The 17,423-nt window shown below is 47.0% G+C and overlaps 1 protein-coding gene across 1 annotated transcript in view; it reads left to right on the forward strand.

The window, feature by feature from the left end:
• The window catches only part of ST6GALNAC5 (ST6 N-acetylgalactosaminide alpha-2,6-sialyltransferase 5), a 176,990-nt gene that overhangs the window by 139,832 nt on the left and 19,735 nt on the right, over positions 1-17,423 (forward strand). Inside the window, exon 3 of the mRNA XM_032870134.1 lies at positions 13,950-14,359. Coding sequence (XP_032726025.1) covers positions 13,950-14,359 — 410 coding nt within the window. The remainder of the gene's footprint in view (positions 1-13,949; positions 14,360-17,423) is intronic.

Genomic DNA, 17,423 nt, shown 5'->3' on the forward strand with positions numbered 1-17,423 from the left:
TATTAAATGCATTTTTGGAAAAAAAATGCATTTTTGGCTTATGGTATTTTCAACTTACAGGGGGTTTATCACTAGGTAAACCCTTCCTAAGTCAAGGAAGATCTGTGTTTAAAAAAAAAAAAAAGATCTTGCCATTCTCTGAGTAGAATTCAAGCTGGAGGAAAACATCATAGTCTTCTGAGCAAATCATGAGTAAATGGAAAAAGGAAACCTAATTCTTGCCGCTTTAGAAACTTACATATCCATTCATTCAGCCAACATTTATTAGGCATCTTCTACATTCAATTAAGCCACTTTGCAGGACAGTATGGGACACAACGACGGAAAGTTCCTCTGCCTCCCAAGAAGGCGACGCATGACTGGTCACGACTGATGAGGAAGTAATTTGCAGTCACCAATGGCATCGATGGCAAAGAGCAGCCAAGCACCCTGTGCAGACTAGCCCGCAGAGCCCTCACAGCCTTCTGCAGTAGTTTCTATCAGTACCATTATTCTATAGATGAGGAAACTAAGGTACAAGGAAGCTGAGAAATTTGCCAAAGTCAGCAATTGGTAAGTGATGGGATTTGAACTCAAGCAGTTGGAACAAAGGACACTTTGTGGATCAAATGGCCTTGACATGGGACCATGAGTGGTAAGTTAGCTTTCAGTGACTGGAGTCATTCCCGAAGGACGCTACTCTGTGGGCAAAGACAAGGAGATGACACTTTTGGATAAATGAGTCATGGTCCTGACTGGGGGAGTTCTTGAAATGGGTCAGTAAAAAATAAGATATGAAGGGTCACTTTTAGAAATGCAGATTTCTCTCTACAGGTAATAGGGAGTTGTGGAAGATCTTTGAGCTGGAGTGATAGGATCAGAGCTGTACTTTAAAAAAGAAAATGTGGTTCCTGCACTCTAGCCACTTAGTAAAATAAGTAGACAACAAAAAAAAAGGAAAAAGAGAAAGGAAGGAAGAAAAGAAAGAAAGGAAGGAAGGAAGAAAGAAAAAGACAAAGAAGGGAAGGGAAGGAAAAGAAAATTTCCTGGCTGTCTGATAGAATAATTATAGTTATCCCACCCACTTTATAAAATGTATAGTTTTCTTTATTCTTGCTCACATAGTCAAGAAAGTGGGAGTCTCTGATATTTCTGATTTAAGCAACAATTCAAGGACTTGGTCTCCTTTCGCTCTTTGGCTTTGCCCTCTTTGACCAGGGACTTCCAGGTTCACTGTGCTGTGTATATCAAGACATCGGAAAGAGAGAGAGAGTGGGGAAGGCACCTGCTTCTTAAGTTCTCCAGTGACCTTCACTGACTTCATTGGGAGGCATGTCCCCCCACCACCAGAGGCATGGGGACAAGGAATGTGGTTCCTGACTGGGCAGGCTTTCAGCGATGATTGCCCCAGGAGAAGGAAACATGACTCGTGTCGGAAAGTCTATCACACGTGAATGCAGAAAGAAAAGCTTATTTACCTGCCAGCAATAACTTCAGAATAGTCTAGCACCTCATTTTGAAGTCTGGTTGAGGAATGAGTCTTACGAACAAATGAGGCTTAAAATAAAATAATATAAGTATAGTCCCTTTTAGCACCAAATCGTATTTGTCTAAATTATTCTTGAAGGTTCCAAATTGATTTTATACTTTCCTACGTAAGTGAACAAAGCTTAAGTTCTTCTTGATGACTTAGGGTCCCCTTTATGAATGTCACTTATTATAATGCAGTGTGTTGTGTACGGATGGCTTTTGAGTGCTAGAATTATTTGTTCCTGCACTGAATGCCTCCAGAATTCTAGGCTGTTCTACTAAATTTTCTCTTTAGTCTTTCTGTCCCCCTAAGAAGTTTCACAGTCACTGTATCATCTCAGCACCTCTAATGTCGGTTTTCCAATGCTTTCTACATTCTCCTGCCATTCTTGTTATCTACTAGTTCCTCCCTTCTGTAGATTTTCTTTTTCCTCCTCTTGAGACTCTTCAGTTTTCTTTTCTTTGCCAGTCTTCCACTTCCACTCAACTCTGTCTTGCCTGTTATGGTGGCCAGATCACCCACACACTTAGGACTAAGATTGACCTAGGTGCTGATACAGGTTGTGCCTTAGAAACACTATTACCTGGGGTGCCTGGGTGCCTCAGTCGGTTAAGCGACTGCCTTCGGCTCAGGTCCTGGGATCAAGCTCCACATCGGGCTCCCTACTCAGTGGAGAGACTGCTTCTCCCTCTCCCTCTGCCTGCTGCTCTGCCTACCTGTTCTATCTCTTTGTCAAATAAAAAAAAATAAAAATCTTAAAAAAAAAAAAGAAAGAAAGAAACACTATGACCTTGAGCAATTCAACTTTGAACCTCTCTTTCCTCAGATGTAAACCAAGGTGGTAATATGTATCTTGCTGGTTCACTTTAGAATTAACTGAGATTAATATAATATTAATAATAATAATAATATTAAAAGTTGCTTCATAACCATTGGTAACCATCACTGTTATTATTATGGCATTTCCGGGACCTGATGAGGAAGAGCTGGAACAGAAGGGACATCTCCAGTGAGCAGAGGGCTAAAGCCGTGAGTCAGGATCCCGAGTCCCCAGGGAGTCACAGATCTGCTGATATGCCAGAGTGTACTCTAAAGAGAGATCTAATATATATGGATCTAATAATAATACATGGAGACACGAAGAGGACTGTGTAAATATCTTCCCTGGTTCCGTCTGGTGTTGCTTTGTTTTTACCAAAAAAGCACTTCTCTCAAAAAAAAGAATTGAGGGCGCCTGGGTGGCTCAGTGGGTTAAGCCTCTGCCTTCGGCTCGGGTCATGATCTCAGGGTCCTGGGATCGGGTCCCGCATCAGGCTCTCTGCTCAGCAGGGAGCCTGCTTCCTCCTCTCTCTCTCTCTGCCTGCCTCTCTGCCTACTTGTGATCTCTGTCTGTCAAATAAATAAATGAAAATCTTTAAAAAGAAAAAAAAGAATTGAAACTCTCTTAAGCTATCAATGCTCTCTGACTTCATCCACTCACGGTTTCTTGACAAAGCTGGAGAAGGGGTGCGCCTTTGTCTCTCTCGCTGGAAACAGCTTCGCTGCCTTTCATAGCCCCTGAGCACCGAGCTATAGCCAGAGGAGCAAAGGCAGTTGTGTCCCGGGCAGCCTGCCCAAAAGCTTCCATTACACAGGGAGTAGGTACTGAATAACTATAGAGTGAGCAAGCGAAAAGAAGAAAAGGCAATCTTTCACTAATACAAAGTAAGTAATTCTGTGGCCCAGAGGATGCATGATGTTCAGCAAATGAAAGCAGGTGGCAAAGTAGCTCCCTAGTGTGTACATCACAGCTAATGTCCATCAGTGGTCAGCAAACGAGTATACTGTGCCAGCATCAATAACCCTCTGCTTAGCCTTGTGGTGTGTTTATTTAACTAATGGCTGCCTTACTGGTAACACATCATGATGGTGTTTACTGAGCTTGGCAATGTTAGAAATTATGATTTTGTTTACTCATGTGTTTCCAGCTGGGGTGCTGAGTTGTTATTCAGGCTGCTGATGACCATCCTTCCACTCTCAGAGCCCCTAAAGTAGGCAGTTCCATAAACAAACCATCAGCTCAAGAACCAAAGTGTCAACACTGACACAATCTGGTTATTTGCTACTTGGCAGTAGTCAGTGTCCAAAGCCTCAAATAATGACTCATTTTGAAAACTCCCTTATGCTTAGATAATAAAGTGGATAGAAGTAAGGTTACAGTGTAATCAGTTCGGTTGGTACTACTCAGTCTTCTATGAGAAGATGAAGCATTTTCATCAAATTAAATATTCGATTTGGGATGATTTGTCTCTTGATCTACACTTGGGCATACCAAACGGAAAGGAAAACCAGAGAGAAAGCCTAGGGGAGGGCTGTGGTTCTAGAATGTTCTCCTCACCTGCATGAACTAAATTTAGCTACTTGTGCAGCAAATACTTAGGGAGCAACCTATATATTAGGTCCCGGGGATGTTACAGTGAGCTAAACCCCACAGAGGCATGAACCCAGTTCCTAAGAACCTTGCCATTCTGTGAAGGAAGAGAGACCCTGACTCAAAGATTGCCGACATGGTGAGAACTAGAAAAGGAGAAACAGGATGGAGTTTAGGGAAGGTTCTCTGAGGGTATGATGCTTTGAGTGAATGATGAAGGAGTTTCAAAAGTCGGGAGAGAGGAGGCAGGGGAGGGAGCCTTTGAATGTTGTGATTATTTCAGTTAAGCCACAGAATCCCACTGCAAGGTAGACATTATGTTCCAGTTTATAATTGAGCCAGCTTGGCTTCCAGAGGAAGCATGTGCAAAGGCCCCAAGGCAAAGCCTTTGAATAGTGCCACTTGGAGCTACAAAGTCAAAGTCAATGCAAGTGGAGTATGGGGAGCTACGAGAGGGTGGGGGATACAGAAGGACTTGAGGGGGGGATGCGATATGAGGGTCTCATAAGCCACTGGAAGGACTTCGTCCTCAAAGCAACAGGAGGATCCTCAGGGATTTTAGGGTGTAGGGATATTAAGCGCAAGCAGGTCCTAATGAGATATGCTTTTCAGAAAGTCCTCCCGGACATTTGTGGACAGTAGATGTGTATGTGGGAGGCCTGGCGGTGATCCAGGGAAGACAGTGGGTTGAAGCAGGGGTGGGGGCAGGGGGAAGCAAGATGCAGATGGGTAGAAAATATCAGATTCAGCAGATACAGCAGGTGGAGTGTGCAGGTTCAGGAGTGACTGGACGGAAAGAGAGGCGGGTAGCGGCTTATTCAGGAGGGCCCTTTTTGTGTCTGTGACAATTAACCCGTGACAGTTGTACCAGTTACACCTTCCTGAGTGCCTGCTGTGCCATTTTGCAGATGAACATTGAGGCTGAGTAGGGAAGTACCTATTCAATAAATGACTTAACTGGGACTTGAACCCAAGTCTGACTCTTTCTACTTCAATTCTACAGATTTAATGTTCTGTCCCGTTCGATTGTTTTCTCATCTGGTCAACTGAAACCATAGCTTTTTTCCCCCTCTGTTCAATTCAGCTATATGTGGAACCTCTGCATTCTCCTAATTCTCTTGTTTTTGACCATCGGTTAGCAGTTATCAGATTTGGGCCATGCTGTGTTTACGTGAAAGCCCTTTCAAATGTAGCAGGGGCCAAAAAAGCCAGTTTTGTGGAATCTGGTTTGTCTGGCAGCATTAAATGTGGCCTTACCCTCATAAAAATGCACCTTTTTGTTTGTTTTAATGAGCACAGGTGACCCTTAGACCTGCTTGCCTCCTAGAGGAAGGAATTGCGTAGGAGTTACCTTTGAGGGGAGTCCCAGCAGGGGGCTATTTGAAAGGCTGGGAGGTGAGCCATCCTGTACCCTCAGCCCTTGTCCTGGCACATCAGAGAAGAAAGAGGCTCAGGAAACGGGCTTGTGGCTCTGGCGACTCATCCACACCTTTTTTGGACAGAGAAAAATCCTCTGCTGCTTGCCGAGAAAGTAAGGCAGTCAAGATTTTCTTTAACAATCTATTGAGGACCTGTTGTGTGCCAGACGTGCATCGTGATCTCTGTTCTCGTGGCACTCTTGCTGTAGTGGCGGGGACAGACCATAAAGAAATTAAAAATGTAAATCACTAGAGACGGTGGTAGGTGTCAGAGGAAATAAACAGGATCGTGCATGAGAGGATCGTGATAAACTTGTAGCTCAACTTCCTCGCCTGGTAAAAACGAGAACCGTGGTAGAACTTGCCTTTCAAGGCTGTTTTCAGGATTAACTCAGGTGTTAGATTAACGTTTTGCGTTGAGAACCATGCCTGGCATATCAGCTGAACGTTTTGTCAGTGTTATTAGCAGTTAATATCTTTGTTATATAATAAATGGGGGAGACTCTGTCCAATTAAGGCAGTCAAGGAGGACCTCCTGGAGTAGATGACTTTCAAGCTGAGACCTGAGAGACGAGAAGGATCAGGGCATGTGAATAACTGGGGAAACGAAGACCAGAGGCCGAGAGGGAGCACCCGATCCCTTAATCTCTCCCCGAGACAGAAAGGAGATCAGCAGTCCATGGGGCTGAGAATGGCAAGTGAATCGAGTTCAGGGCCACAGGGTGGACAAGGCTCCGACCAGGCAAAGAATTTGGATTTTACTCTTCAGGTAGGGCAGGGGAGTGGCGTGCACTGCATTAAAATTCTCAGCCTTGCAGCCGTGCGGGGCACGAAGTGTGAGGGTGAAAGCTGCCAGACCCAGTGGGGAGCAGGGGGTGCCGGTGGGGTGGTGGGAGGCAGAGCGTGAAGACCGAGTAGGGAGCAGGGAGTAGGGAGAGCTGCCAGAACAAATTACCACAACCTGGCTGTCTTAGAACAACTGAAATTGATCCTCTCACAGTCCTGGCAGCTGGGAGTCTGAGATCAAGGCTTTGGCCAAGCCGGGCTCTTCCCGAAAGCTCTAAGACAGAATCCTACCTTGTACCTTACAGCTGCCTCAGCGTCCGGGGCCAGTCCCTGCCTCGCTGCGACCTCTGCCTCCTTCTTCACGGGTGTTCTCGCCGGGTGTCACTGTGCCTCTGAGTCTCTTCTTCTAAGTACACAAGGACTGCTCTAATCCAGAGCGACCCCCTCTTGATTTACCTTCTTAATTACGCAGGCAAAATGCCTTTTCCAAATAAGGTCACGTCCGCAGGTGGGACTTCAACATCACTTTGTGGGTGCGTGGCGAGGGGCTGTTGGATGAACACAGTTCAACCCACAGCGGGTCTCTGAGTCTGGCCACGCCTTTGGGGGGCTGCTCTGGCTGGAGAGAAACCCCGTGTCCCACCTCCCGGGGTGAGAGCGGCTGCCAGCCCTGCGCGTGCCTTCTCCTTGTCAGGCGGGGCTTGCCGGCTCTATGGCTCTTCCTGGCTGCTTCTTCCAGGCAGGCAGCAGGTGGTGCGGGGCAGGCAGCGCTGCTAAAGAATGATCCTCCTTTCTCATCTGTCTCCATAAAACCACTTCCAGCTGTAGGGTCCTGCTTCAGGGCACCAGGAACTCAGGACTCTTTTTCAGTGGGTCCCCAGTGACTTTGACCAGGCTATGGATATAGGTGGCTTTTCTTAGATATGTAGGAGTGAGGAGACCTGGGGTTCATCCCAGGTGCTTCTTGTAGGGTGTGACCTCAAGCAAATCATTGAATCTCTTGACTTTCAGCTCCTTCCTCTGTAAAATGAGGATCCTGAAGTGGTCCAGGGGCTCTCAACCTTGAGGATGCATCAGAAATCACTTGGAGGACTTGTGAAAATACAGGTGGCTGGGCCCCACCTCAGAGCATCTGAGTCCGTAGGTCTAGGATGGGGTCTGAGAATTTGAATTTCTAGAAAGTTCCTAGACTTGGTTGTCACGGTGGGTCTGGGAACCACACCTTGAAAATTATCAGCCTAGACAATCTATGAGATTTCTGCCAGTGATGCTATTGGGTGAGAAGAGATAGGTTTAGGATACATGGATGGGGATAGATCCAGTAAGGCTAGAAGAGTTGTAGCAGGTTGAGAGAGAGGTAATCAAGAATGAGCTTTGAATTTTGTCTTGAGAACTGGGTGGAAGGTATGCCTTTAATTGAGATGGCAAACCTTCCCTTTGAGATTGGCGTTACCATATTCATATTACAGATGAAAAAAACAGGGGACTCAGAAAAACTAAGCCACCTTGCCCAAAATTATCCACCTAAGGAGAGGAAGAAGCCAGTTCAAGCGTGTGACTCCAAAGACGGTAATTTAAACACTGCTCAGTACTGCCCCCTTCCTGTGGAGCTCTCATCCTCAGGCAGCCAGTAGATGGAAATCATGGAAAATGGGTTGGGGGTGCGGAGAGGAGGACTTCTTGGCAGTGAAGGCTGGTGGGTGGGCTTGTCACTGAGAGAGAAGAGCAGCTTGAAAGAGTAACATTTTTCTAGGGAATCACATTAAATAATCAGAGTGGCTTATACCTGTGTCAGGCTGAACCGAGATTGACAGCTAATAAAAGCCCAGTAATTACAGGAAAACATCAGATTGAAAAGTGCAGAGATTCTTGAAACACCTGAAGCCATTTAATATATCTTATGTTTGCTCCAGACCAACAAGCAGCTCCCAGAGCAAGACTGGTCTCATTACTGAGCTAATGGACATTATGCTCTGAGGTACCTTTCCCTCTGCCAAATAAATCAGAATTTTAAAAAGTGAAGCCTGAGATTGCCATGCTGCAAATGTTTGCAAGGACATCACTGAGCGTTTTAGGTGTCAAGTTTAATTTGACTTGGCCTGGTCTATTCTCTTAAGAAAGGCTCAGGAGACATCAGCTGGGTCACAGGGAGAATTCCTTCTGCTCCTGCTCTCTGGGCTGTGACAGAAATCAGAACTTGATTCCCTGAGCGTGCCTCCTCAAGCAAGGGTTGCTCCTGTCACCTGAGCCCAAAGGAGTAAGTTGTGATGCAAGTTGTCATGCCCTGCTGTTCTCTGATGGAGGGGGGAGTAGGTGGAAGGAGAGAGACTCACTCACACCTTCTAAAATATGCTAAAACATTCCTGAGCCCCTACTAAGTTGCAGACACTGCCCTAGGTACCGGGATGATGACAAATGCTTACATATTAGCCAAGAGCAAAAGTGAGGGCAAAAATAAAATGGTAAGCTCCATGTTTGTGTCCGTCCGCGCCGTGCACGCTCCCCCCAGAGAGCCAGGCTGCCCATCTCCCATGGGCCCCTCTCCTGCACACATTGGGGGCCTGACAAGGCTGCAACTCTGAGCACCAGTGGCCTCCATGCATTGTAGATTTTCCTGGGCATTTTTTTACTTCACAACAGCTCTAATGACCTTGGCATCAAGCTCTTACTGGGGATTAATAACTGGCTGGGCTTAATGGCCCTCACCGTGTCCTGGGCCATTTTCCTAGCCAGCTATTAATTCCAAGCAGTGCCCTCAGCTCTGGCCATTATGGCTCCCTGGACGGGGAGGCTGTCCTGAGGTAAAGGGCCATAGCCGCCTTCTCTGCAGACAAAGGCTTTCACATTATACGCCCCACCTTCTTCTCCCCATGGCATCTAGTACACAGGGCTGGGGACTTGAGGCAAACACCTAGTTAGGGCACCACAACGTGTCTTCTCTTTATGTCTCAAGAGGGTGGCTTTCTCAGAGAACAGACAAAGCAGGCCGTTGGGTCTCATTCACTCATTTACCAATCTACCCATCTATTATTCAGTGTTAATTGAGTGCCTCTTACGGGGTCAGGAAGCAAGAGAGATGATCAATATTAGACACATATTAGAGTAATCTAATATGGGCGTCTGTGTGTCTTACCAAAGGATGGGATACCTCACTAAATGGCGCTTTAAGGAAAATGTCCCAGAATCAAGGGACTGAGCACTAGTGAGGAGGAAATCAGAGAGGAGGCCTGGCTAGCCAGTGAGTTTCCCGGGAGCTGCCTGCGCTCCTGTCTTCTCCATGGAACTTTAGCTCCCAGACCCGCTAACAGAGCTGCAAGTTCACTTTCCTGTCCTCTGCTCGGTGATTCATGAACCCAGCATCTGAGTGCTTAACGGAGGAACATGTGAATACGGCATCAGGAATCCTAACTCACCAAGGCATGTGCATCTCCACCCTTCTCATTAAGACACCAAGGATTATAATCATCCTGGGATGTGGAGGAGCGTGGCTCTCTCAAAGGACCCATAACGCATCCTGAGAAACAGGGTCATGGAATTTGTATAATTTCTAGTCATCCTGCCTCCCCAGACATCATCTCTCCTTCCAAAGGCAGAAAACAGACTTCATTTCCGCCTTTGGAAGTGATTCAGCCTTTGGTACACGCTCTTCTCAGCTGCGGGAAATGTAACATTCTGTTTAGAACTGCTATTGTCATTTTATTGGCACCACTTACCAAAAGACACTTAAGGCATAAATCAGACTTCACTCTTTTGCTCATTGTTTGGTATCTGCACAAGGCAAAGAGTGGGTGTCGTCGCCCGAGGTAATCAATCCCTCAGAGCCCAGGCAGATGGGCAGGAATCATGAGGGAGAGATTTCTGGACTAGGCGGACCCAGCATATGTGGGTGGTGGCCAGTGACCACAGAGGATCAGTAGGGCACAGTCAGGAACCTTTGCCTTCCCTGGAAGGGTCTTCTGCTCACCTCACATGCACAGAGGCGGGAGACAGAAGGCACTGGAATTTCCATAGGTGACACGGGGTTCACCTGTCAATCAGCCTATGCTCTGAGAATCACAGCAGAATAATTAATTATGGGGGAGAGAGATGCAGAGACTTCTCTTCAGAATGTTTTCCCCAGTAAAAATAAGCACAATGTCTTGTAATTAGCAGTCACACTAGAAAATTCAAGATGATAATTCAGGGTGAGTCTGATGAGAAAAAACAGGTTCCAATGGCCTGAGGGTCCAATGAAATGAAATCCTACGAAGTGACCTTATTAAACAAATGTACTGAGTTACACGATACCTCACCGGTATACTGAGTGCTCAGTAAGTGTCTTTAAATGAATGAACGAATGAATGTCATGCGGCCACAAGTATCTAGTTGATCTCCTCTTTGTTTTACAAGTTAGAACGCTAAGGACACGACATAAAATTCAGACCCTGGGTCTCCTGACCCTAATCATCACAGGAACATTATATTTGCAGATACCCCTGTCAATCTTGTAGGACATTTTTTAGTGGGTTTCCCCACAAGTAGAGGTTTCCTAAGATGCAGGCTTTCCAATATGTCCCAAACAACCCCTAACAAATTGGGTGGGTTGGTCACCCTGAGTGCCCGAGTCTGCCCTGCAGATCCTCTTGCTCCGCCATTGACCCTCCACCTGCCCTCACCGCCAAGCTCCCACCTCCACTTCCCTCCTGGCCAACCGGGCTCAGGCTCTGTCCCTTCGGTTCAACTGAGAGTCTTGTGGCCAACACCTCCAAATCCAGAGAACGCTTTCCAAGTCTGGTTTCACTTATCCTCTCATGTCTTGTGACCCCATCGACCACCACCTCTTCAAAGTTACCTCATCTGTTGGTTCCCTTTGCTCTGTCCTTTCCTGGTCCTCTCACCCCTCCAGCTTCTCCAGACCAGCTCCAATGTTCCCTCACCTTTGGTCCCATGGCCCCTTGTGCCTGATCGATTCTAGCACTTACTCCCCGGTCCTGTAATTGCTTATCTAGGGGCACGCTCACTTAGATTGGGTGCCCCCCTGAGAGGAAGGTCAGGATCTTTTTATCTATATCACCAAGTTCAGTGCCTGAGACATGATAGGAACTCCATGGTTGAACAGATCATTTGACTTTCCCTCTTCATCCTTTCTGTGTGGGGTGTTCAGACAAAATCAGAAAAAAGAAAACTAAGTATTTCCCCCGTCCTTTGGCCCATGAAATTGCCCCTCACCCCCAGCATTTCATTCAGGGGATTCAGATGGGCTTCTGGCTCCGGGTTCCAGGAGGAGAGGAATGGGGACCACTTTCTACACATCTGTAATGCAGCTATTCCTCATAGGAAGATCTTTTTTTTTTTTTTTAAGACATTATTTATTTGTGAGAGAGAAAGAGAGTGCACACACACAGGCAAGTGGAGCGGCAGACAGGGAAAAGCGGGCTCCTCGAGGAGCAGGGAGCCCGACCCTGGGATCATAACCTGAGCTTCACTGACTGAGCCACTCAGGCATCCCAGGAAGATTTGGTCTTAAGTACCTTCTACTCTCCTTCACTTAAGGCTCTAGATGGATGGGGTCTACTGTTAACAGGGCCCCAAGGATTGGACATATTGGATACAAGACCTTTGTCACTTTACCGCATCCAGCCGGCCCCGTGCCCTAAAAGAGATAACACTACTGGTTAAGACAGCATCACCGAGCTTCTGGGGTTGAAAGAGGAAGGAAAGAAGGCAACGACTTAAGACATTTCATGGCACATGTTCGATTTATTCTACTGCACCGTGGTGCTGTGATGGTTAATCCCACGGGCTCTGCAGTCTGATTTCCTGGGTTTGAATCCCAGCTCTACCACTTCCTAACTGTATGGCCTTGAGCAAGCTCCTTATTTTCCCTATCCCTCAATATTCTCATTAGTAAAATAGGGGTGATAATATAATACCCTTCTTATGGGATTATTTGAGGAATTGATGCAATTACATAAAAAGCTCAGAACAGTGTCTGGCCCATAAAGACATCTCATCGCTATTAGCAAAAGTGGTCTCTCTCTCCGTTGTCCCCCCCACCCCCGCCTTGCTGTGCTCTAAACAGCCCCCTTGGCTAAGACTTTCTCACAGGCCTCATCCTCTCACACTTTATTGCATGTTTTGACTGACCCACTGTCCCTCACTAAAGTGTAATCTTCGAGGGGTTTCTGTTTTTGCATTCCATTTGCATTCTCACTGCCCATCATAGCGCTTGTCACCTAAGAGTAATTGGGTGTCAAATGAATGATGAGAATTTGCAACGGTAGAATCTCCACTTCATAAGTTTCTACGTCAATTATCAACCCGAAGTGATCAGCACTGACTTAGTGAGTGTCTGCAATCACTCCACTCCGACAGGTAATCCCAAGAACGATCTCATTACCCAATGATCACCGCGCCAGCTCCTATGTAAGAACTGGGTTCACACCCCCCCGCCCCGCGCAACTGCTATATTTCAAATACTGGCAATTTCAAATGGCCCGGTCTAATACTGTGTGCATTTTCATTCAACCAAGATAGAATGGGGCATTTGTTATCCTCATTTGGAGATGAGAAACCCGAGATTCTCACAGGTCAGTGGCTTGCCAAGGTCCCACAGTTAATAGGTAATGGAGACAAGGCTGGACGGGTCGTATAACCCCCCAGAGCTGGTGCCCTTGGCGACCATGCAGTGTGGGAAGGTGGCTGTCCTCAGGTGCCCTTGTCTGGTTCTGAAGGCAGAGCTGTGGCTCAGGAAACTCCCAGGGTAAATAGAAGCACTAAGCGGGATCCGACTTCCCGAAACCAGGCATGGAGCCAGCGTGTCCTGTTCAGTGCTCACGGGGAGGAAGGGCAGAGGCTCTGGGGCACGTGTAACAATGCAGCTCTCCTTCAGACCATTCTTGATTGTCATTTTCTTGTGCACTTGCCGGCCTTGACCCCAGGCCCTAATTACATTATCTGCAAACAGCAACTAAGAGATATTTCTCATTAAACATGAACAGGGGAATGTTTAATGTGTGGGAACGTAGGCGTTCAGAAAGCAAATCATTGGTTCAAGGTGTTGAAATGAAACTTGTCATTGGAGTTGTCCCTGGTGGGCTTCCACAGGGCACGTGTTCACCAGCTGAGGTCGGTGCTCTGAGCTTGAGGATTTTTTTTTTTTTTGCTTTGTTCTGTTTTGTTTTATTTTTACATTTTTGAAGATGGACCAACTCAGTCTTGCGCCCTGTCCTTTTAAAATAGAGAAACTATCCTAGTTGTCCTTTCAAAATTATGACATCTGAAGGATTACAACATGGATGTCTTCCCCCCTGCCCCCGCCATGTGATTCTTAGGCGACGTTTATTCAGGATAAACATATTTGTACAGCAGCCAAGAATATTGATGTGCACTTAACTTTCAATAAGGTGACTTAAGAACTTCCAAGCTTGTGTCAGAGCAAATGGTAGTGTAGTCTTTACTTCATTTTGGGGGTAACTTTGGATTCAGGAAGACCTGGGTTTGAAGGCATGACTTCAGTACTTGCTAGTTATGCCTCCTTGGGCAGATTTCTTTCCTGTAAAATGGCAGTGACAGCGACCTTGCAGGGTTGATATGGGGTTTTGGTTATTTAATATCAGTAAAGCCCAGAGCCCAGGGTTTGACAGGTCAGTGCAAGCCCTCTTGCGGTCTTGTCATCTGCTCTGGGAGAGAATGAAAGAAAGGGCTGATGAGACCCCAGCAGCAGGGATAGATGCTGGCATGGGAGATGGGAGAGGGAGGCCCGGCAGCCTTCAGCGGCAGCGAAATGACCCACTGGTGCCAAGTGAGGGCCTGCTGATGGCGTCCTTCCCCCTCTGCCTTCTAGCCCCTGAAAATGCACTGCGGGGACTGTGCCCTGGTGACCAGCTCGGGGCACCTGCTGCGCAGCCGGCAAGGCCCCCAAATAGACCAGACGGAGTGTGTCATCCGCATGAATGACGCCCCGACGCGCGGCTACTGGCGCGACGTGGGCAGCCGCACCAGCCTGCGGGTCATCGCGCATTCCAGCATCCAGAGGATCCTCCGCAACCGCCACGACCTGCTCAACGTGAGCCAGGGCACCGTGTTCATCTTCTGGGGCCCCAGCAGCTACATGCGGAGGGACGGCAAGGGCCAGGTCTACAACAACCTGCAGCTCCTGAGCCAGGTGCTGCCGCGGCTGAAGGCCTTCATGACCACGCGCCACAAGATGCTGCAGTTCGACGAGCTCTTCAAGCGGGAGACCGGCAAAGACAGGTAGGGGGCGGGGCGGGGCGGGGCGGGGCGGAGCGGAGCGGGGCGGGGCCTCCGGGGAGGGAGGGCGAGGATGCGTCCGCGCCCCTGGCCGCCCTGCTGGCCCAGTCACCCAAAGCAAAACTTTGGCTGAGGCTTTTTGTGGGGGCCCCGCTGCTCATGCCATTGGTAGCGCTCGCCTCCAGGGGGCCCTGGTCGCCCAGCTGCTCAAACCGAACTCATTAAGACCAAGTTAGCGAAGCACTGAGACTCTGCATGGGTAATTCAAGGCCAAATCCTTATTTGGGAGGAGCAGGCTCCACAGTTGCTCGCTTACCCTGGTAGTAAGTGCAAGATAATAGTTTTGTTGCATTTCCTTTTACTTGTGTGAATACCAACTTCAAGGAGGGTATGAGTTTATTCTTCCCTTTCGGAGCAAACATGCATTCAGTGCATCGATTTTTTAAAAATATTTTATTTATTTGACAGACAGAGATCACAAGTAGGTAGAGAGGCAGGCAGAGAGGGAGGGGGAAGCAGGCTCCCTGTTGAGCAGAGAGCCGGATGTGGGGCTCAATTCCAGGACCCTGAGATCATGACCTGAGCCGAAGGCAGAGGCTTAACCCACTGAGCCACCCAGGCGCCCCCAGTGCATCGATTTTTGATGAGTAGCTACCCCTCCACTGTAGCAGGCACTGGGGATACAGTCGAAAACAGGAGAGATCTAGGCCCTCCCTTCCCAGAATATAAAGTTTCACCAGGTGGGCAAGCATTCTCCAAGCACTGGCCCACGTGCTAAGCATCAAGCAAAGGAAAGAAAATGGTGCTGTGACATGCAGGACTGGGAGGCCTGCCATGGTCTAGGGCCAGGTTTTCCAAACTATCCATTACAGCTCAGTAATGGGACGTGAAATCAATGTAGTGAGTCACTGTAAGATTATTGTTTTAAACGCAGTGGGATAGAATGGAATGAAATGAGATGGACTAGAACAAACAATATCAGCAGTCATCCCACATAAAAATACACATATAAGGTTTTCTGGGGTAATGAAAATGTTCTGGAATTAGACAGTAGTGGTGATTGCACAACCCTGTGAATACACAAAAAAGAAACCACTGAATTACACACTTCATGTTTTTTAAGATTTTATTCATTTATTTCTTTGAGAGAGAGAACAGGTGTGGGCATAGGGGACAGAGGGACCAGGGTGGGGGGTGGAGAGGGGAGAATCTCAAGCAGACTCCCTGCTGAGCGTGGAGCCCGACCCGGGACTCATTCTCAGGACGCTGAGATCATGACCTGAGCTGAAACCAAGAGTCAGTCGCTCAATCCACTGAGCCACCCAGGTGCTCCTATTCACTTTTTTTAAGTTTTATTTATTTAAGTCATCTCTGCATTCCGTGTGGGGCACGAATACACAATCCCAAGATCAAAAATCACATGGTTTTCCAACTTAGCTGGCCAGGTGTCCCTGAATTAACACATTTAAAAAAATAAAATGAAATGAAAACCATACACATGCACATATGTGTATAAGCTCAGTCGTGATGTGAAATGTTATTTCTTGTTATAGGTCAAAATATTTTGAAAAGCACTGATCTAGGAAATGAGGGAATGAGGAAGAGGCTTTCTCCAAAGGATATAGTTAAGCTGAGACCTGGGCCAATAAGTATTTATCCAGGTGAAGAAGAAGCTGGGAAGGGGAGGGAAACTTCCCTGTGGGTCCAGGGCTCGGAGGTGAGAGAGCACACAAGGGGTTGGAGAAAAGCTCTCTAAGGCTCCAATCCCAAGGGTTACTGGTGGGGGTGGGGGTGGAGTGGCCCTTGAGGAGGCCAAGATGAAGGGCCACCAGCTGGCCCAATCTAGGTGAAAAAGAAAGGACAGCTAGGAATCAAAAGGCGTGGTGCAGTGTTGTCTAAATACACAGCTTGAGGCTGGAATTCTGACTCTATCTTTCACTAGTTACATGACCCCTGGACAAGTTATCTAACCTTGCAGTGACCTCAGCTGAGAAAAGGGCATAGCAACTGGGCTCATAGGACTGGTCTGATGATTAAATTTGTTTCCTTAATTCTAAAACATGTAATTTTATAATTAATATATATTTAATGATATAATTTACCTCCTTCCCTTACAAAAACTGTTTCTGGGTTGATTTCTTAAAACTAAAAAGACACGATAAACGAAATGAAGAACATAAAGTATGAAATCCACGGTTAGGCTAGGTTGGGGAACTTACTATCAGAGAGCAGGGTCTTAGAGAAAGACCAAAACTTTGCTCCAACTTCTTTGTGTGGAGGACCATTCTTTTTAAGTTCTGGAAACCTTGGGACCAATTAAGAGCAGGTCCAGGCCAGGGTGAGCATGGCACGTGATGGACAAAAGAGGGGAGAGCTGGCTGCTGGCCCTGTGGCCTCCTTCCCTACAGGCCCAGCAGCCTCTCTGGTTAGCCCAGCCAGCAGATCACATAGGGGATCCTGGTCATCACGAAATCCAATTTTACTACCCTGTAAAAACCGCAAATCAGAGGGACTATCACACATTTGAATGAGTTATTTAACTATCAGAGCATTTTATAAGGGAAGAAGAATGAGAGGAGTTATTTACAGTTTCATTTTTGCTGGTTGGAAAATTTGAAATAAGTAGTAACACTCCTCAATAGAAAACACTTTCGCTCTTTGTAGTTTAATGGTTGTTTGTTAAATTTAAGAATTCTTGAAACGTGGCTGCAGTCTAAGCTATTTAAGGTAACTACACATTGCCCTGCATCTTCTTAAGGGATTATTTTAAGTTGGTAACTTGGAGACCAATCACTCCACCCTTTGGTCACTTAGATCTTCAGGAAACACGCTCACATGGAGACATATCTTTTTCACTAAGCTTATTAAATTCTGACCAGTGAAAACTTTGTTCTGTGGGTCAGTCTCTCTGGTGAACCCAGCTGGTAGAGGGAACCAAGTCTTTGTGTACTGGCTACTGGGCCTCTCATATGCAGACATCCATCTACAAGGTTCCATACAGTTCCTTTTCAGGGGAATCACACTTACGGATGTGTAGGGTGCCAAATGACATCGTCGCTTCTGGAAT

The sequence above is a fragment of the Lontra canadensis genome, unplaced genomic scaffold (genome assembly GCF_010015895.1).
Source record: "Lontra canadensis isolate GAN:19392208 unplaced genomic scaffold, GSC_riverotter_1.0 scaffold40, whole genome shotgun sequence".
NCBI classification, from domain to species: Eukaryota; Metazoa; Chordata; class Mammalia; order Carnivora; family Mustelidae; genus Lontra; species Lontra canadensis.